Below are 21,964 nucleotides of genomic sequence, written 5' to 3'. Positions count from 1 at the left end.
AACATATAGACCAATCGGTCATTAAAAGTAAAGGCTAATAGTGATTATCATGGAAACAAATTTATATATCAAACTCAATAATGAAATTAACTGTCTTACCTGATAATATACCTGAAAAGACATACAATACACAATCTTAAATCCCCTGAATTGTTAGTTTTTCCATTCAGGTTATCATCTCCAAATTCAGACACCATGTCACATAATTGAGGTGTTGCATATCTATCCATTGATTCTAAACCTGAGAGAACAGTGCATATCCCAGGACTCGTTAATTAGGACCATAAACTAAAAAGTAATATAGATCAGCCCAGCTTTATGTTGATAAGAATACTTGCTCATACTCACTAATCACTATAATATGTTGATAGGAAATTGATATGTTTATGTTATTTATTATTTCTATTTATCTAAACAACAAAGACAAAGAAAAGGTCAAACTTTGAAGGGAAAAAGTTCACATGATTATGACATGAAAAAATAATTGCATTGTAAAAACAAACATTAAATAAGAGCATCTCAGTAGCTTTTTCTAGTTTGTACTTGTATTCTGGTTATTGACTCTTCACTGTGGCCCCTTCATTCCATGACCAATACCCTTTTTTCCTTGTGAACTTTTTATTTTACAAGTTATGGCAATTCTTTATTCTATGAGAAATTTCAAGCTGCAGGTGACTGTGTTATTGCACCAATCATGTTTAGTGCCACGCAGGGCTGATCAGTGGGTACCTGCACCAAATAGTAAACAGATTAAAAATTAAAAATTACTGTGCCCTTTATCTGAGACAAAAGAAAGGAAACATAAATACAGATCTGATTTTGTTCAAGAGACAGTGTTATAGGATCTTATGGCCAGTAGTCTAGGACTCTGACACTGATATTTCCACAAAAGTAATAATGTAGTCAGCAAAACTATAAATTGATTAAAGAAATATCAGGGGGCAACAAAGTTATTGTTTGTAAGCTACTTTTCTTTCTGTGGTCAAAAAGGGAAGTTACTTTTTATTTTCTTAAAGTAAGTTATTTTATTTATGTGTATCTTTATTGTTTATAGAGATGGTGAGAATGAGCACATGGCAAGTAACAGTATACATGTTCATTGAAAAAAATATGCATAGCTGTTAGAAATGATGATTATGTTAACTTACAAAATAACCAGCTGTTAGAAATGATGATTATGTTTAACTTACAAAATGACCAGCTCCAAGGATCCAATAGAAGTGTAGTTGTTTGTATGACCTAAAAAAGCCTTTGGTCTTTTTTTCACTTCCACAGTAGAGGGGTGTTCTGTCTTTCCCCAAGAAAGTTTGAAGTCCTTCCCACCTGCATAATGAAAATGATGCAGAAAGTTATAAAAACATTGGCATTTGCTTTTACCATTCTTGAAGGGATGAATTAGAGAGAGATGGATACTTGAGTTTCCTAAGCCAAGCTTCAGTCCCTTTGGTTGCACAAATCAGATCAACCTATAATAATATGACAGATTATAGTGTTACCTTAAGGTTAAAACACACAAAACTGAAATACTCATATGATTAAACTTAAAATGCATATAATATAAGTTGAGGTTCAAAAATATTGTTCAAATACTTCATATAAATAACATAACATTGGTGGAAAGGCTTTCTCACTTGTCCATTGTACACTGTCACATTGACTCCCTTAGCGAGTAGTTCATCAACCTGAAGAGGAAGGTATAACCCACTTAAAGAAAATTTGATTTTAAGCTCAACATGACTAATTAGGATATGATTATGAATCTGCTAACTGCTATACATTAAATTTGAAGCTTAAAACCAAAACTCACAGCTTGTTTAACACTTATTAAGTTCTTACCTCATTAATTCTTGGCTTCATAAAATCACCTTCAAGAAAGTTAAAAACCTCATTGGACTGCCCTCCCCATCTACAATGACAATGCAATTAAGTGATCATTTCAACCGTTTTCAATACTATTAGTACATTTTTCTGTTCTAATCAAGAAAATTAGACTTACGTGACATTCTCGGGGATGATCTTTAATTTCTTTTTTATGGGACCGTTTAATAACTCTCCAAGATCACCGTCACCACCCGGAGATGACCTTGACCTCATGGAAGTAAGATACTGAGAATATCGATTCATGGATATTTCTCTAGATAATCCAAGCTCTACCGCTGATAAGGTTGCTGAATCACTTCCAGCATCCACCAAAAAATTGTAAAAGTCCTAGAGTTAACACAAATGGAAAGTTATAAAGTATAGTTAAAATTTTACTTTATATTACATAATCAACTAATGTTATTTGTATATATTCGAGAGAGAAATACAATGGCAAATATCATTACTATTTTATCAACTGTGGTCCATAAAAATGGTAAGGCATTTTAGAAGTAGACTTTGGTGCAGTGTAGATTAGAATTTAGAAATGACTCATTTAAGATATAGAAAGATGTTGGATGAAAATTATAGTACCACATTATTGCTGTTAGTAATAATTGCACTCTCAAGTTCATTCCATGAGTTGGTTGCATCAACAAATTTACCATCCTCCAGTTGTTGCTTGATCCTCTGAGCTATACTGATATGTAAAATGGTTTTGTTAGACAACAGAGAAAAATGGGCATCTCATAGAATAATAACACTATTGTTGCAAATTTTATTTATGTTTGAGGAGATGCAAAACAGATTAACCTAGTTGATTTTTGCAGTCCATTTTCATCAAGTCGCGATAGGTCTTTAAGCAGAGGACCCCATGAGAACTGCAATGATGAATTGAATTTAAAAAAACAATAATGTGATATGAAATTCAACAATATGAAAGCAGAAGAACTGGTTTACATACCACAAAATCTTCTGGTGAGATCCAACTATCTCCTAATGCTACACCTAAAAGTGGAAAAGAAAAAAATGCTACTCAAATTGGAATTCTTATGGTCTCAAGATTAAATAAAAGATCCATCAAGATTCAAGAAACTAACAAATTAAGCCAGAATAATTCTCAATCTGGATCTGACACTAATACAATTGAAGAAAAGATTACCTCCAAGTATAAGCTTCAACCTCTTGTCTTCAATAGCTTTAAAGGCAGATAATCCAAGAGTGACAGCAAATTTTCCACCATAAGACTCTGCCACAATGAATAGAGGACTCTTTTGGAGTCTCTCATCTTTGTTGAATATCTCAATTAACAATGTAGTCAAATCAGTGGCTGCTTCCTCATCTGTTCTCACAAAGAGGTTAGAATCCTCCACAAAACTGTACCCAGTTCCTACTGGATTATCCTATATTATAACATCAAAAACAATGAAAGATGAGAACAAATCACAAAGTTTAAAGACCAAGAAAAAACTAAAGATAAAGTCTTTTTCATTATGGTTATTTACCACAAACAGAAGATCTGCCTTTTTTAACCATGTGGAATTCCTTGGCTTCAAAAATGTATCCAAAGGACCAACCTCTTCAAAATTTCCAATCCCAACTCCTGAAGCACCCTACTCAATGTTTTTGAAATCTCATTAACAAAATCAGAATATGGGATTGTTCATAACTGTTAAGAATTCATATTACAACCAAATCTAGTAATAACTAATAACACACTTACAGGTCCTCCCTGCAACCAAAGAATAATTGGCCATGGCTTTGAAGGATCTTCCACTCTATAGGGGCTTCTGTAAAGCCACCAGAACATGTGGGCTTCTGTTAAAAAATAAAAATAAAAAACAATAAATTCAGAGAACTATTTTTAACACAACATGGAAATTACAGAATTTGAACTTACTGGGTCTGACTTGTACATAACCCCATTCCTCTGATTCATCTTGGGTCTTCAAAGATGTCACCTTTCCTCCATGAAATAGTAAAACAAGGAATAAAACGGAAAGAGTGACAGAATAAAAAAGCTTTTCCATTCGGAAGAAACAAGAAAGGAAGCAAGGACAGAAAACAAGAAAGGGTATGTTGCAATTTATATTAAGCGATGAGTCTCAATATATGAAGCGTGTTACGTCTTATGTGAGATTTGTTGTGTTGAACAGAAAATGTGAGTTAAGATAAGAGTCCTGATTCCAATGTAAGTAGGAAGACAAAAAAGAAGAAGGGTGAAATAGATGGGCTTTCACTTCTTTTTTAGGTAAGAATGAATAGATTATTATTCTTAGAAGCCAAGGTAACTCTTCATCTTCTTCAGGCAAGAATCATGCAAGAAGATCGTGAGTGAGTGTAACTGAAAGTTAATGGGACTACTAAATAGAACACTCTAATTATGTGGAACCCAAAATGACCCAAGGTAAATTAATAAAAAGTATTATATAAATATCTTTTAAAAATAAAATAATAAATAAACGGTTTTCATTAAGCACTTAATTTACTCATTGTTGGGAGAATTTAATTTCAAAATATTATCCCATATTTTCGTTTTTCTCATTAAGATATGAAATAAAAATGTGTTAAAATATTTAATTGGAATTATTGGCTCGATAATGACCAAATATTATCCCTTTTTATTTTAAATGAAATTTAAATTATTTTAAGGACTTAAAAGTTACAGATTCCAATTTGAAAAAAATCGTATCTCAAAATTCTTTATTTTTCACTTTCCAATTATTTTAAAAATAAAAAATGGGGCATAAAATATATTTTTTGTGATTTTATAAGATTTAAAAGATTGATTTTACTTATTTGTTGGTAATATAATAATTTTAGGATTTTTAAAATCACTAAAACTTTGGCTCGATAAAAATTATTGGATATTTTCATAATAAAAAGGTCATTTTCAGGATGTCCCGCGATGCAAAGAACCTATTCGAATTTTTTTAATTTATGAAAGAATTAACAAAAAAAATCTAAATTTGATTAGAGGAGGGAATATATCTCCTTAACATTCTCCAAATTCTTAGTGGTAGAGATTTGTTTTTAAAAATAAATATGTATTTAATTCTCTATTATAAATAGTAGTGTAAATTCATAGAGAAGACAACGCTAAAAATATAAAAAATACTTTGTTAATTATATCCTCTTAATTCAAAAATAGCAAAATCGAGAAATTATTCCAAACATTTAAAAAGTTATATATGAACACAATCCCTGATACCCAAAAATCCTAACACAATTTCCCATACTCAAAAATCCTAACAAAAAACTAAAATAATAAAGAACACCTGACACAAAAATATATCATAATTCCTAATACCCGGGAGTATGAATGGCAACGGGTGGATTATGATCAGATTTATGCTTACCTAATCACAAACCTATCGAATTTTGGGTAACCTTAACCTGTCGAGTTTCAGGTAACCTGAATTCAACCAGGAACCTGAAAAAAATAATTCAATATGTGTCTACTGCAATGAAATCATAAGGCAATACTTGCTACATTTATTAAATATGTGGCTGTTGCACTGATTAAATGTATAAAATTAAGTGAACTAAATACAATAGTTGAAGTGTTAAGAGCTTGAGGACTACGGATGCACTTATTATAATTTGAATAAATATATTAATTATTATAAATTAATTATGGGTAATGTACGCAAAAGGATACAAAACTGTGATACCCACTATGATTGGTTAAAATTATTATGAAAACATGAATACTTAATATCCCTTGAGCAATAAAATAATATAATATATATGCACTATCAACATAAAACAGACAATGCATTATATATTTGCATATACTTTTTTCTCTCTCGAAAAGCAAACGTTCTAACAAAAGTTTTTAAGGTTTTGTTTTAGAGTTGAATTTTGGAAAGGATAAAGAAAAATGAAAGACTTGGAAGTTTTTTTCTTCATTATTTTAATACTTTAAATAGTGATTAGCTTAACAACTATACTCACCTTACTTTCATAGCACTCACATGTGTTACTTAAATGAGTCCATTTTTTATTTCTTTATTTAAATTTTAGCAACTTAACTAAAATTTTATTCCATTTGTAAAACTCCTAAAAAATTAGGTGGAGCAATAGCAAATCCACATTGATAGTTCTGTCACACTCCTTACCAGTTTTTTTCATAAATTAAATAAATCTAACCGACCATTTAATATATCTGCAGTGATAATCCATATTTTTGTGTACAGACAAATGCAATTGCATCCCTATAACTCAGTGCTTCAGTGTTATTAAGAGTTAAGATCCCACAAATCATTTCAAATTACTAAGATACGTGTATGAGGCTAAGCAACTCAAAGTAAGGTAGTTGTTGCTCTAAGCATATGTATACTAGTCTTCTACAAGACAAGGGTTTGGTGATGAAGCCTAACCTTATGGTCTTTGATAAAAAAATTATGGTGCCTTGTGTCAGTAAATCATTAATATTGATTTATTAATCATCATTGATTCTTAAATAAAAGTAATACAAATCAATAGTAAATAATTTACGGATAGTATAAAAAACTTTACACTGTCAGTGCACAGATTTTAAACTTAATAATTATGTACATGTCAATTGTTCAACAATATTTAAAACATAGTGCCTCTGAAATTTTAATTATATTTTTACTATGGCCTCTATGGGAAAACAAATATGTCCTCATATTTTTTATCAATCATCTTATTACAAGTAATATAAAAATATTTTCTTATATTTATAAAAAGAAAATTTTTAATTCAGTGTCACATTTTAATTGGACCGGGACAAAAAAGTAAGACAGAAATAAAAACACATGATCTATATTCATCTTCATTACCCTCACTTCCCCTTCTCTTCACCATTACTACGACCCCCATCCCACCAATTCCTTCTCTGGTGAAGATTCTTGTCTAATTAAATTTGCAGAAAATGATTCAAAGTAAACTCAAAATATAATAGCATCATGATTGATGAATGAGGGAAATCACCACCAACTTTTCAATTGCAACTAAGTCCTTTTAATTTTATATTTGACACTATATCTATACAAATGTTATATAACTAGATTGGTCCTAATATAGATGAAAAAACAAATTGTAAACTTTTTTCTGGAGAGATAGATAAAATTACAGACAGACTTACATCTTGACATACCGGAAACAATAATTTTTTCTAAGGAATAATTTTTTTTGGATCTATGTCAAATGGTCACAACAAGCAAGAAAAAGTAAATTTCCTAATATTAATTTTTTAGCATCCAAAGTTAGATTATATTATATACCAAATCAAAAATAAATATATTATACACAATTATATATACATGTAAACAGAACAAATAAACCATTAGTGTAGTTAGAGCAAAACTAGTCCCTATATATAATACAAAATCAAAATTAGATCATAGAAGGGACAATAACCAATAAAACATATAGAGTTTCAAGGTTGGAACTTGGAAAGTATAATAATTGAATTAGAGAAGTACTATTATTCAATTTTGCGCTCGGATTTTCGGCTGCACGACCTTGTTTAGAGTTGCCACTATATTTTATAGTTAAAAATGTAGAAAAATCTTTTAAGTCCAATTACATTGAGCTTTTAGATTTTTGATATTCAGGTTCCGGAGTCAGTTACAAGGTAGGAAAGATATTAGCACCCTACTCGCCGGACTTAAACGGTACCCTTCATTAAAATATATTACTTTATTATTATTATTATTTATTAAATTTTATGATTAATTAATTAATTATTAAAAAGAAAAAAAATATTTTTTATTATTGTGTCTGGCAAGATTGACCTTGGTCCTACATATCCCTATTAAGGGAATCAAGGCTTACGTAATTCTTGAGAGGTAGTAAAAAGATTGTTGGTTGAATGTATTTTAATTAGAGAAAAAATATTTTTTAGTCAAACATGTTTATTTATCGGTGAATTTTTTTTATTTGATTAATTTTTGTCATTTATTTAATTAAGAAGATATAATTTAATCAATTTTGAGATTTAATCAGTTGAAAAGAATCGGTGTAGCGCGACCTTTCGAATATGATTTGAGAAGAAAGAGACATATGGAACGACCTTCTTTTCATCTTTGATTAACTCCCAAAATTATATCATAAGCATTTATAATCAATATTCCTAAGTATATGAATTTGTATGAAATTAATTTTTTAATTACAGTAAAAAAAGTTATGGTTATTTGGTTAGAAAAATTTCTATTTGAATTCAAAAAGAGTTTTTTGAGGGTTAACTATATTAAAGGAATTTTTTATTCTTTTTTGGTTATTACTATGTGTTCATAAAAAAAATTTGTTACCACTTTGTTAGGTTAAAAATGTTTGTTAGTCAGTAAAAAAGATCATTTTGTTATTAGTGATTTATAAAAAAAGTTATTTATTTATTTTTATTTTTGTGATCGAATCTCTGTTTGATATTAAAAAATTAAATTTTTATTTGCTAATGATGTTGATTTTATAACATGTGAATAGAAACGTAATGCAAAAAGAGAAGAAAAATAAAACCTCGTGAGAGCAATGATCCAGTGAAAACAAATGCAGATGTAAAAAATCATGTGTCTGCTCCTTAATGGCTTGAAAATAATGCAGTGTTGACTGTAACACGTGTCGCTATGAGACTGGTTGAAAGAAAGGGTGCACCGAGCCAAGCGTGTCCGCAGAGAATAATGCACTAGAAGAAGGATGGTAGATCCAATGCAGTTGGGTACAGTGTAACTGGGACGTGTTTCACCTTGTTGATTGGACAGAGTGAAGCCAACGTGATGACAAGAAAGAGTATGGAGAATCCATGGTTATGGATTGCTGTCAAAACGAATGCGTAGAGTAAAAAATGCTCACATCCATAATGGATCTCTAAGCTTTGCACTTTCTCTGACCCAACGTATTTTCTTAAACAATTTTCAATGTTTGTAGTATTTTTGGTGTATTTATAGTGTATCCTTTTTTAGAATTACTTTCTTTTTGGTATTTTGTTGAATTGTTGGGAATGGATGAAACTTTTTTGAAAATGTTGGAATTGTTGAAAAAAACTTCTTTCCTCTAAACCTAGACTAGACTATTTATATAAAAAAATTAACACTAACTTAACCTAAACTTAAGTTAAGTAGTTTTCAACTTTGAATAAATCTAATCACTTAATTTAAGAGATGTTAACATAATTGATTTGACCACCTATTACTTGTTAGTTTTTTTTATTTTTAATTTAAATAGAAGTTTATGAGAATATTTCAAGCATCTTTATCTAATTATTTTAATAAATTCGAAAATAATTATAAAAAAACCATAAAAGTAATTTTAATTAATTTAATATCATAATTTCAAAAACACTAAAATAAATAAAATAAAGTTACTTTAGATTTGAATTTTGGTTAACTTAATCACTTAGACGTAGGAACCTTAACACAACATGTTTATTTTTATTATTTTTGAATTTTGATTAACCTACTTACTTAGATTTAGGAACCTTAACAATATTGATTTCACTTTTCTACTTACTATCATTTTTTTATTTTTTTTTTAAAATGTGTTGAATTTTTCTGGACCAGACAAAGATAGGTGTTAATATTCAACATAATTCTCTTGATATGTTCTCTGTCATGAAAACGGTAGCTGTAGGAAAACTCCTCCAAACAAAAAACAAGCCCATATATATATTCTCCTCAAATCCAACGATCCAAAATCCACTTGACCAACCATCCTCTCATTTTAACCTTCACTTTTGGCCTTTCTTTATACAATATTATTACTTTATTTGTCCTTTACTCCATCCACTGTTTCCTTCATATATCTATATATCTTATGTTACTGTTTCAACTTCTCTCTTATTCCTCTCTCTCCCTATGTGTATTCCTTCTATAATCCCCAACAGTTATAGTTTATAACTTATATTGCATTAATCAACCTCGGCAATGGTAATGTATAATTGTATATAGACATGCCTTCTTATGTTTTCACTTTTCTTCCATTTATTTTATACAATTGTTGAGTTTGTTTTCTCTCTTTCATCAGGAATTGATGTTGGTTCCTCCATGGTTAGAAAGACTATTGTCAACCACATTCTTCTCTTTATGTGAAACTCACATCAATGCACCCAGAAATGAATGCAACATGTTTTGCCTTGATTGTAGAGACCAAGCATTCTGTTTTTACTGCAAATCATCTTGGCACAAGGATCATCAAGTAATTCAAGTGGGTATTTTATTTTATTACATATATATATGTGTGTGTAAATGCATGTTTCTATGCATTTTTGTTAATTAGATTTGAGTTACAGTGATGAAAGGATTGAGTCAATTTTATGTGCAAGTGCAATGCAGATTAGGAGGTCGTCTTATCATGATGTTGTAAGGGTAGCAGAAATTCAGAATGTTTTGGACATAAGTGGGGTTCAGACATATGTGATTAACAGTGCTAGAGTTCTGTTTCTGAATGAGAGGCCTCAGAATCAGCCTAAGACTAATAATGGTGTCAATAGTGGTAAAAGCAGCAATTCCCATTTTTGTGAAATATGTAAAAGAAATCTCTTGGATGCTTTTCGTTTCTGTTCTTTGGGATGCAAGGTTCGTTTCTCATTAATTCCCCCTTTTCTTCCTCTAAAATATTCTCTCTTTTTGTTATTTTTACGATTTTACTTCTTCCCAAAATTCATTGGCAGTAACAGATGTTGCTTTTGTTCTCAATATATTCGGTTATTAAACAAATGGCATTATGCTCATGTTCCCAGCTGTTCATTCAATTGAAGTCATGGAATCACCTAAATACATGTAATGCTGATAAACCAACACCATATTCTTAAAAAAAATGCTGAATAATTTAGTGAGGCAGAAAATGTATAAGGATCTTTTGTCCCAAAAAATCTTATCCCCATGTATCAAATTAATGAAATTTTATATATAGAATAGTGTACAAATATTAATTTATATTATTATAATTTTTACTTTTAATTAAATAAAATTTTTTGATTGGACGAGGACACTAAATGAGACAGAAATGAGGACATATGATCCTATCCGACAAAAAGTGAGGACGTGACTAAAAATAATGTATTTACTTCATTAAATTCATGTCTCAAAATATTAATTATGTAGAAATATAGCTAATATTTAAGTAGCTAGTTTTAAAATTTTATATAGGTACTGATTCACAAGATATTAATTATGTGAAGATGTAGGAAATATTGAAGTAGCTAGTTTTTATTTTATTTTGATAAAATAGAAGTAGTTGTCTATCTGGTTTCTGATATATATTATTGTGTGTTATATAATAATAGGTTATAGGGATAAAGAAGAATGGGAATGCGAGCTTTGTCTTAAGCGCAAAGAAAGACGAAGAAATAGGAAGAATGGAGAAAGGAATGGGAAGAATGTTAGCATCAAAGGAAGAAGATGACGAATTGCGTGAAGGAATCTACAAACAAGTATACCAAAGCACGCATTCTCGTTCTCAACCTTGTTCTAATAATTCAAGGAGAAGAAAGGGAACACCACATAGGGCACCTTTAGGACCCTAAAGTAAACAATTATAATAATAATAATAATAATATTTGTATACTATTAATTATAGGTTGATGATTAGTTTGAGGCTGGATTTGCTATGTAATGATAATTTTCCAGCTCATTCCTCACAAACTCCATGTGGGTTTAAATGTGCTTAAACCATAGCACTATAAGCTGTCTTAATGGGGAGCATTAATTTAAGTACAAAAAATGAGAGGGATGCGTTTATGTTACTTTAAAAGATTGCTGCCTTTGGGGTGCAATAATGCTTTGCTTTACTTTGCATTCGTTTAATTAATTTATGTAACATGCTAGGTGTAAATGTCCCCTATACACATGAACGGTTTTATGTGATGAAACAACTGTTTTATGCTTTTAACTTATATCTTCTGTCTTCTTTGAATAATTTTTAAGTTAATCATAAAGAAATTATGACAATGTAGTATTATTTATATTGTGAACATATTGTTTATTATCTTATATGTTAATAATATTATTTACTTTTACATTAAAACAATATAAATGAATCATAAATGATATACTAATTGTATAAAATACTTTATATTAACAGTACATAAATATTAAATTCGAAAAAATGTGGAATGGTAGTTCCCAAATTTAGAAGTTTGCGTAACATCAAAGGTTAAAAAATTTCATAAATAAAAGAAAATTATGCGTTAAATAAATTGATTAACAATTAATTATACAATGAAATTGTGTGAGTAGTTTCTTGTAAAATAAAATAAATTCCCATGAATCATTGTATAAAATTTAAATTTTCTATGATTTAAAACTTTATTCAATTAACTATTACTTGCACTTTGAAAATGTGGGAGTATTTTCTTGTAAAATAGAATACTAAAGTTCCCATGATCCATAATATAAATTTGAACTTTTTTCTATGATTTCTTTAAGCGTAGAAGGTGAAATCACTTAAATAATTAGACGAGAAATAGGTGACTTTTATATATAGATAACAAAGAAATAGGTGACTTTTATATATAGATAACAAAGAAATAGGTGACCTGATTGAGGATATCTAAAACCTTAAACATTACCATTACAGTCAGAACTACTTTAAAACTTCAATCGATGTCAGTGTACAGGTTAATTACCATATTTCCAATTAAGTTTAATTTATGCATTGAAAATCATGTTCCGAATTGGTGTAAAGCACATGGGATTTAAGTGTTCATTTAATATAAGTCAATCACACACTACACCAGGATGCACACATTCAACTAACTTTATATTTGATTTTGTTGTCATAAATGTCATATCTCATTAATACGTTATTTATTGAATATATAAGTGAAGTAAAGCTTGACTTCTTCTCCTCCTAATTACTTACTAATATGATTTATATTTAGATGGTTCTGTAAATTATTGATATGCAAATTGCAAGTGTATGATTATATTGTTAAGTAATAATATATCGATCTTATGATGATTGAAAAATTCATTTAATTATAGCAATTAATTTATAGTTAACTCAGATAAGGAAATAAAATTAAATTTAGAACGATTGATAAATTAACAAGAATAATTATGAAAGTATTGAAAATGACTGAAATCTAATTTAGGGAGAGTTGTCAGGATAAAGGTCACCGTATTTACACTTGCAAATCCTTGTTGTGCTCATTTTCATGAACTTTAAGTTGTGGTGGAATTGTTATTTGATATGTGTCATCCTCTCTCGAACTCTGACACGTGTACTCAATTGAAGTCGCACTTACTCTGGTTGTACTGTTATCAATCAAATCATTTACTCTGATCTTTCTATCCAATCACTTCGTAGCAACCGAAGGTGAATTTCAAAAACCCCCGAAAATCCTAAGAATACTCTCGTAAATTAGGATTCTAGTTTGAATAACTAGATTGTCAAATAGTTGGGTTCACCTCTCGGTCCTTCCTCAATATATCTAAGAGGTGTAATTTGTTGATCAGACAACTCACATGAATAAAACTTAGTTTAATGATTCAAATCATAACACTTAATGAAATAAAAGTAAGAACAAATGTTTATTGATTGTAAAAGGGCATAGCCCTAATCCTAGAAACAAAAGGAATTACTCACTCATAATGGAGAAGAGAATACTAAATTCTAAATTAGAGAATTCTAATGTAAAGTGTAAAAAATGTTTTTCATATTTGAGGGAGAACTCTTATTTATCATAATTACAAAGGGTTAAACCCAACAAAACAAATCTAAAAAATAGGAATATAATATAACAACTATGACTTCTTTTGACTATTTAATTGGTCTTCTCATAGTCTCAACACTAAATTTTATCTTCTCATACTCTTTTTGGTTTTAATCCATCCAAAACATAGCTAAAAACACTCACTCAACCCGAACAAAGAGAAATAAAATCTAAAAACAATTCTAAAATCCTAATTATATCCTAAAATGCAAGTTAAATATAATGATAACATAATTTCACACTTATCGATTATCGACTTAAAATAACCTAACACAAATATATAAAATACCATATAAAGAAACATTCCCCTTAAAAAGCTACACATAAACCTTACCAGATAAATATTAATATTAGTTAAATCATGTTCCTCTTATTAGTCAAGTTTAAAGTCATGTCTTAAAGACTAAAGTTTTAAGTGCATCATCTATACTTCTATACTATTAATAAAGGGAAAACACAAAATAACTACCCATAATGGTGTAACTATTTTGCCCTCAATATCTTTTTATTTCTACTAAAAAAACCATATAATATTATTTTCTTATTTTATCATTATTATCTTCTTATTTTAAAAGTGTATTTAAAAAATTGAATATTAGACCAATTGAATAAATTCAACCGTAAATTTAGCGCAAAAAATTATATTTGAATTTATAAAATACAAATTATACATTACAAACGATAGGAAAAGAGGTTGACAGGCATGACAGTGCATGTCAACACGCCAGTACTAATAAGTGTTAAACATGAGTTATCCGTTTTAAAAGTTTCAGCTTAAAACACTTGTGAGCCCCATATTATATGCTTATTTTTTTTATGTATTCCTAGCTTAAGTCATATAGAAGTGTTTTTCATTTCTCCCTAATTTAAATAGCATTAATCAAGCTTTTGGGTACTAATAATAATTTTTTAAATAGTATGTATGTTGATTCATGTACAATATAATTTTTTTACACAATAAATATATTATTCATCATCCATGTATTAATAGTGGAAAAATGATCTCGATTAAATCATCATAGTGGAGATTGTTGGTCAAATTTTCACTTCCTTTGATAAAAATTATTAAAGTCGTTTCTCCTAGTGATGACAAAAAAACTCGTACTCGTGGGTATCCTCGAGTAAGACCCGTATGGGCACAAGTACGAGTCACAAACGAGTACCTACAGGTTTTACAAACAAGTTTTTTTTTTAAATATTCGTAGTATATACGGGTGTGTATGGGTATTATGGTACCCGTGCTCGTGAGTACCCACTATTTATATGATTACTATATTATCTTTTGCAAAGAAAATAATTACAAAACATAAATAGAAAACACCAATAAATTTAGCATTTTTGCCAAATATTCAATCAAATGGCATAAAAATAATTATGTTTCATCTCATTTGAAACATAATAGAAATAGGAAATGTAGAAATTCATTTATAATACAAGAGACCTGTGGATACTCGTTGTACACACGAGTACCTAAAAATACGCGCAAAAAACCTACACGCGAGAGGACCCATACATCCAGATATATGTAATGTTCTCTTATTTTAAAACGCGACTCTCATGCCCAATAATGTGATCTTGTCCAATATATACCTCGTTTTATAAGTAAGATCCAATCTTTCAATTTGTTAATCAAGGTTGAAAGTGAATTTGAGTGTAGATTAAATCCTTTTCTCCTCCACTGAGATGATCCAGTGATTTGTATTATTCTCATGTGCTTTCATTCATCATTAGCTGCCGCCTCTGGTTCATCACCATTTTTAGAGAGAGAGAAAATGAATTGGGCCATTTTCTGAGGTAATTTCGTTTACTTTCTTAAGTTAACTGTTTTTTAATATATAGTATTCTCATGTTATGTTGGTATTCTGTTTAAAGTCAAGTTTGTTTGACACAAATATATTTATCTATTTGTTTCCCTTGTCCATGTAGATTCTTATCAATGTTTTATCTTTTTAATGATTCTTGCACTCTTTCGTGATTTGAGCATCTTGATTGAGATGATTTTATATTGTTGTATTAATTTTTAGGGATTTTATATTGTTGTATTTATTTGTAGGGATTTTATTATTAATTATATGTTTTTGTGTGCAAAAATTGTGTGACTGACGTAAAATCTTTTTAAGTTATTTCTCAATGAATTCTCGGGCCCTATTTATCCCTTTCGGGGCGGCGGGGAAAACGGATGGGAAGTAAACACTCCTCATGGTAAAGACCGTGGACAAGGATCATTCCCTACCATAGGATCAGGGATATTGTATACCTTAAATATTTTGTTTTTTTGTTAATTAAATTTCTCAAAATAATATAAAATGTTAGATTATGTTTCAATTTTTTTATTTTTAGTTAGATGAGATAGAAAATTGAGATAAGTGATTTGTGTTCCAACTAAGGGTGGAAATAAGCTAAACTATACTTTGCCTTAAACAGATTGAGCCTATATAGCACGTAGGTGTGAGTCTGACATGTTAGTCTGTTTAAAAAAAAAATTCAAAATATAGGTCTGACCTGTTTAAAAGTCTTGTATGACCTGTTAGCATGTATACATTTAAATAAGTTAATATTTCTACTTTTAATTAGACTCTTCTAACCATAATAATTAAATTATATTTTTATACTAATATTACATATGAATAATAATATTACTTATATTAAAATTGTATAATATAAATATATTACATAATATAACTAAATAGACTTAATAGACCTTTTGGATAGCCTACGGCCTGATCTGTTAAAGTAAATATTTGTTGGGAGAGACATTTACACACCGTAAAAGAGATTAGTTCCTTAAACAAAAGGAATGAGGTGTATCATTGATAATATAAAAAAATATGATTGAACCTATTTAGATTCAATACAATAAATCTATTTGTCACCTTGGGATGCCTGCCCCGCAATGACCCATTGTTCCATCCATCACTGTTTAATTATGGCTACACATAATAAAATTGCACTTATATATATCACATAAAGATCTTCCCAAACATGTTGATGAGAATTCCCTATGATTGGTGAAATACTAATAAGAATCTTGAATCTCACACATATATGAACTATAGGAAACAATGTCATATTTCAATCCATGTTCCTGGATGTACTCATTTGATTTACGTTTCTGAAAGAGGTTTTGTGCTATGATGACATTCCTCAACCAAATCTCTGATTCCTCTTAGGACTTGCGTTTTCACTCTGATTGAGAGAGGGAAAACTAAATTTGATTTGGTGTGTTGCGGTCCATAATCTTTCTTATACGTTAACTTATAGGTTTCTCATTATCCCATATGTGTTAACCTGATGGGTATCCACCTATTAAACCTATATCCGTTATCAGCTTTTAGAAATCTAAAGGGAGCTAGTAATTAGATCACTTATAATATAATCACGAAAATAAATAATTAATACTATTGTATCAAATATATAATACCCATATTAATTAGAAATTATAAATTTTTAACATTTTCTACTTTCCTGCAATATGCAATAGCAATACACATCATACATTGAAATAAATTTCATAGATTAAATAATTAGATCTCAACCACTGGGTAAAAGAAAAAAAAAGAGCCTAGAATGCCCTTACACCACTATAGATCCATGATGTGAAAAAGGGAATTTGGAGCATTTAACCATTAATTTGGACAAGCTTTAAATTTAAGCTAAAAAGTCTACAAGAAGATGATTTTGAAATTAAGAAAATATCCACACAAAACAGGTTTTCAAAATAATTCATCAATACAATTTAATTCTTCGTTTTGCTGCAACCTCCTTAAAAGCGAGCGACAGTAAAAGAAAATTGGACGAAACCTTTAAAATGGTAATTAATATTGTAATAATCCTTTAAAACATATATCTCGATCTTAATTAACATAACCCTTTGAATTTCATTTGAAATTTTTCATAATTTAAGTTTATTAAGCCTCACTTATTGGATATTAAGTCCAAACTAACTGATAAGATTCCACAGTACTTTCAAATTCCTAAGATAGTTACTTTAATAATTATAATACTTATCCTAATTATCTTTAAAACTCACAAGTCACAACTAAAGTTAAGAAATTAGTCAAATTACAACCACTGCTATTGTTATAAAATAAATCAAAAACAAATTAGCCTGGATTAATTACATTTCTCCCTTTTCTGATTAAAAACAAATACGTTTTAATTTTGATTTAATCGGAATTAAAAGTTCAAACTACAACCCAAATCCCTTTTATCAAATGGATTCTAAAATATTTGTGGCTAGAACAGGTCATCAAGTAATTTTACACCCAAAGAATGTGATAAATACCTCATTTTCTTAAAAAGGAAGAAATGCTACACTTTTAGTTTAGTAATGTAGTTTTCTTTATACCAAACAAAAACGGTGTAACAATAAAACAATTATTCAATACAAATAAAACTATTTTAAATTAATTATGCATGAACATGAAACTAATTTTTTTTATAAAATTACCTATACAAAGTTACAATTTACATACTAATGTTCTACATTAGGAAGTAAGTCATACATATTGTTTGTCTTGTTTTGTTAAAATATTTGTTGGGTTATTTCTCTTTTTGTTAATTGATTTTGAAATAGAACCATAACATAATATATATCTAGAATTCAACTTCTTTTCGGTTATCATGGACTAAAAGATATCATTTAATCAAAAGTAACTATTCTCCTGGGCTTACATGTTTCTGTAGAGTGTCATGATAGAACTAAGTATCATATTGTGCGCACTAATGTCTCGTTCTATAATATATTATTTAAATATATGTTAGAATACTTCTATCATTATCAATTGATTTGAGTGAGAATCTTATTTAGTACTCAAGACCACGAAAGTACATCAAAAAACATAAGTAAAAAATAATAATATGATGTGACACTTTTACCATTTAAATATAACATGATGACAATTTTAACCTTAAATACTAAAAATGATTCATTTCCAATTGATTTTGAGATGAAACGCATGAGACTACATTAAAGCATAAAAGACCACTCTAATGAATCCAACATGTGCTTACACAAAATAGCATCCGAAGAGTGGCTTTCTTGCCAACGTATGCAGACTTGATCTCACATGGTTCTGTCTTTGGCAAGTGTTACACTATAACCGCACGGCACTGACACTCTTTCAAGTTTAAGCTTGAAGCAAAAAGGCCAAGAGAAAGTCTTTCAGCATGGAAGGTAAAAAGGTACGAACTTAAGAACCTTGCTACATGCATGTACAACTGAAAATTGTACAACATCTATAGTGTACACTATCCCCTTTTACAAAACAAGTAAGAGACTTACACTTTTTCTTTTTTATCTTATCTTTTTTCTTCTTTCTTACCCAAAATAGATGTTGTTAATTTAGTTTTACAAGTTTAGTTCTACACATAACATTATTGAAAATTGAATAGCAAAAGCTGCCAGTTTTCAAGTACTTCCTCTCTCCCTTTTATGAACAACACCTCTAGCATATTTTTTTATCTATTACACTTAGTTATTCCTGTGTTAATAGTGAAACTTCATGTCTACAGGATCAAAAGAGAAGCAAATGGATACATCAAGAGATCCTAATCAAGGAGAAGAAGTGAAACTGATTCAAGGAGAAGAGGTTGTGGAAGAGTGCAAAACCCCAACTGGGTCAAGGAACAAGATTCCTATTATTCAAACATGCCCACACGCTCCAAGAAAGAAAAGAAAGTTTTCTTCACTCATGAAAAGATCATCAGCAACTAATTTGAACTTTCTTGTAAGGGACGAGGAGGTAGAGCTTTTCTTCAAGTCCATGTTCTCGATTACTAGGGTTCCCAAGAGATGTAGAAGCATATGAAAGTTCTTGCAAAATTAAGGTAGCTTGAATAAAAGGGAAGACCGAAAAAATATGGTTTAATTTCAATAATTTTGCAATTGGATTGTTGATGCATGTTTTTTTTTCAGAGTGCTATCTAAGTTTTTTTCATCGTTATAATCTATCCAATTTATTCACTTTGGAATCATCGAGTCTAGCTACTCGACCATTTATATTCATACGAGATTTTTATCTTGCCTTTACTCCAAGGATATATTCTGAAAACAGCATGTTGACAATAGTTTCCACTTTTCAAAACAAATGAGAAAAATGTAAGTAATTATTTTTATTCTCTGAATAAAATGTGTTTGTGCATCACCCAATGTTCACACATTTATTGATCAATTATATTGTAAATAGAGTTTCTTTCGCCCCAAATACCTTAAGGTCTTCTATGGTATAACTTCAAATAATTCTTGAAAGTGGCATTATTGTTAGTTCATAATTTCTTATGCTTGAATAAATTTTAGATGTGATTTGTTAGGTATTTGTTGCAATTGGGGTAAAAAAATTCTTAAAACAATGTCCTTCTACGTGTGTCAAACAATGGTTTTTATCTCATTTATTCTCTTCTTCTACGTGTGTAAAAAAGAAAGAATGAAGGTGAAAGGAAAATAATATTTTTCAAAGTTTAGTTGCATTCAATAAAGAAAATGAAAGAAAAAATGGTGGGATATACTAATCTGTTTTCCCTCAATATTAGGAGGTGGAGAAGGTTAAAAAAATCATCACTAACTCCTATAAATTTAAAAAAAAAATGTATTTCATATTACATACACTTACAAACATAGATATTTCCTAAAATTTAGAAAAAAACTAACATATATATATATATATATATATATATATATATATATATCACTAAATAGAACATTTAATCAACATAGTGTTGGTGTAATGGTGTAAAGTTACAGGATTCTCAAGGTCAAGAGTTCAATTATAGTGAATAAACACTTATTGAGAAAGACAGTCACGAAACCCAAAAAAATTAGTTACTTACTAAAAAGGCGAATAAATACATTTGTTTGTACAAAAAAAAATAGAGTATGTAATGCTATTTTAGTTTCTGCCCATCAAAAGTAGCATAAAGGAAATTAAATATTTAGTTTAGAATGATAGGTGCAAAAACTGAAGTTAGAAAAGAACTTGAGGAAACAAAAGAAGTAAGCAAGAGAGGGAGGGAGGGAAGTAAGAGAGAGAAGGCATGCTTTGATTAACTTTTTATATTCCTAAAGGAGTTACGTCATGCTGTACCTACCACATTGCTACTGCTACCCTGGGGACCAAGACACACAGCCACGAGAAGCACGAGAGAGTAATAACTTTACTTCAACATAACCATATTTCTTACTCACCTACAATTCACGGTTATGTATTTTTATTCCACAAGTGGGTGACTATGCTATATGTTTGGAGGAGTTAAAGGAGGGTGAGAAGGTGAAGATGATTGTGTACAAGATGAGAATGGATATGGAAGAGAACGAAGAATGGACATAGGTGAGGTCATTGAGTGTACCAAAGATCTATTGTCCAGACTTATGTCTTAAACTAATAGTTTGGGACAACAAATGTAGAAAGAAAAAGAGTCTATAGTTAAGAGGTTGAGATCCTCTCTACTATGAGAGCATATTTGTTGTCTCATAAAATGTATCGCTCTATGTATCACTGATTGTGGTTAGTTAAAAAAATATACTTAAATTAAAATTTTAATAATTAATTATTTTTTGATTGATCACAAGTAGTTACACATGAAATTGTATATTATTTTGGAATATCATATGTCCACCCTCCACTGTTGAACCCTTTAATATTAGAATACTAGGGGAATAAAGTTTGGTATCTTTGTAAAATTATTTATTAAAAAACAAGTGTTACATACAAGTATTTACTGTTATTATCATTCTCTTTAGTACGGGTGGGAATCTCAATTCATACTTAGGGTTACGTAAATATTTTTATTTATATGTGATTAAGAGTGGAGATTAACTTACTCCAAGAATAAATTTTTAAAACTTCCACCTCATTCAAGCCGTCAATTTTAGAGAAATCTAATTGTCTCTTTTTTTTTGGTTTCCCACAGGTATCCTCGCACTGAAGACAATCCTGTCCGAGTCAGGAACATCCACAGGTACGTGGGGCTAACTCTCCCAACATGCATTTTTTTCATTCACAAGACTCGAACTTGAGTTCTTGCTTAAAGGGAATCAATCATGTACCACTTGAACTAACGTCCGTCAGTAGAAATCTAATGATTTAAATCAATCCATTAATTCAAACGATTAGATTTCTCTAGAATTGTAGCTAGGATGTGAAATATGTTTAAAAAACTTATGCTTCGAGTACGTTTAAAAAACTCACCCTTGAAGCAAATTTAAAAAGCTTAGTCTTGGAGTAAGTAGATCTCTCCTCTTTTATTAATGCCAATGTAGTATATTTATCTTTTAACACATTTATATTTTTCTGTAGAAAAAATATTAAAGTAAAATTAGTTAAATAATCTTGTCCTAACAACTTTAAAAGCGATTGATACCTATATTTCCAACTTCAATTTTTAAAGGCAAACCTATTCGAGTCGAACATTTTTCATTACTAGAGA

General features: G+C 29.5%; 2 protein-coding genes and 1 long non-coding RNA gene across 3 annotated transcripts; 2 read left to right on the top strand and 1 right to left on the bottom strand.

Moving 5' to 3' along the window:
- Positions 427–3,990, bottom strand: LOC109351694 (serine carboxypeptidase-like 51). The gene is made up of 13 exons (XM_019593253.1): positions 3,761–3,990; positions 3,584–3,678; positions 3,366–3,473; positions 3,023–3,263; positions 2,825–2,868; positions 2,674–2,741; positions 2,455–2,560; positions 1,997–2,208; positions 1,837–1,906; positions 1,632–1,682; positions 1,414–1,466; positions 1,191–1,323; positions 427–729 (listed from the first exon to the last, which is right to left on the bottom strand). Exons 1-13 carry the CDS (start codon positions 3,888–3,890, stop codon positions 661–663), a joined length of 1,380 nt encoding a protein of 459 aa, XP_019448798.1. The 5' UTR covers positions 3,891–3,990; the 3' UTR covers positions 427–660.
- On the top strand, positions 9,535–11,690 carry LOC109351695. The gene is made up of 4 exons (XM_019593255.1): positions 9,535–9,752; positions 9,850–10,029; positions 10,158–10,400; positions 11,111–11,690. Exons 1-4 carry the CDS (start codon positions 9,750–9,752, stop codon positions 11,348–11,350), a joined length of 666 nt encoding a protein of 221 aa, XP_019448800.1. The 5' UTR covers positions 9,535–9,749; the 3' UTR covers positions 11,351–11,690.
- On the top strand, positions 18,690–19,207 carry LOC109351693. Its single transcript, XR_002108268.1, has 2 exons — positions 18,690–18,811; positions 19,055–19,207. It is a non-coding gene; the product is annotated as an uncharacterized LOC109351693 (long non-coding RNA).

Source organism: Lupinus angustifolius, chromosome LG07 (assembly GCF_001865875.1).
Source record: "Lupinus angustifolius cultivar Tanjil chromosome LG07, LupAngTanjil_v1.0, whole genome shotgun sequence".
NCBI lineage: Eukaryota > Viridiplantae > Streptophyta > Magnoliopsida > Fabales > Fabaceae > Lupinus > Lupinus angustifolius.
This window is presented reverse-complemented; position numbering and strand designations above follow the sequence as displayed.

Excerpts from the sequence above, each read along its gene's own strand:
- LOC109351694 (XM_019593253.1), bottom strand. The coding sequence starts at position 3,890 with ATGGAAAAGCTTTTTTATTCTGTCACTCTTTCCGTTTTATTCCTTGTT. Across the intron at positions 3,474-3,583 it reads TTTGGTTGCAGGGAGGACCT|GGTGCTTCAGGAGTTGGGAT; the intron begins GTAAGTGTGTTA and ends AACATTGAGTAG. Across the intron at positions 730-1,190 it reads TCCTTGGAGCTGGTCATTTT|GTACCCACTGATCAGCCCTG; the intron begins GTAAGTTAAACA and ends TATTTGGTGCAG.
- LOC109351695 (XM_019593255.1), top strand. Across the intron at positions 10,030-10,157 it reads AGGATCATCAAGTAATTCAA|ATTAGGAGGTCGTCTTATCA; the intron begins GTGGGTATTTTA and ends AGTGCAATGCAG. Across the intron at positions 10,401-11,110 it reads TCTGTTCTTTGGGATGCAAG|GTTATAGGGATAAAGAAGAA; the intron begins GTTCGTTTCTCA and ends ATATAATAATAG.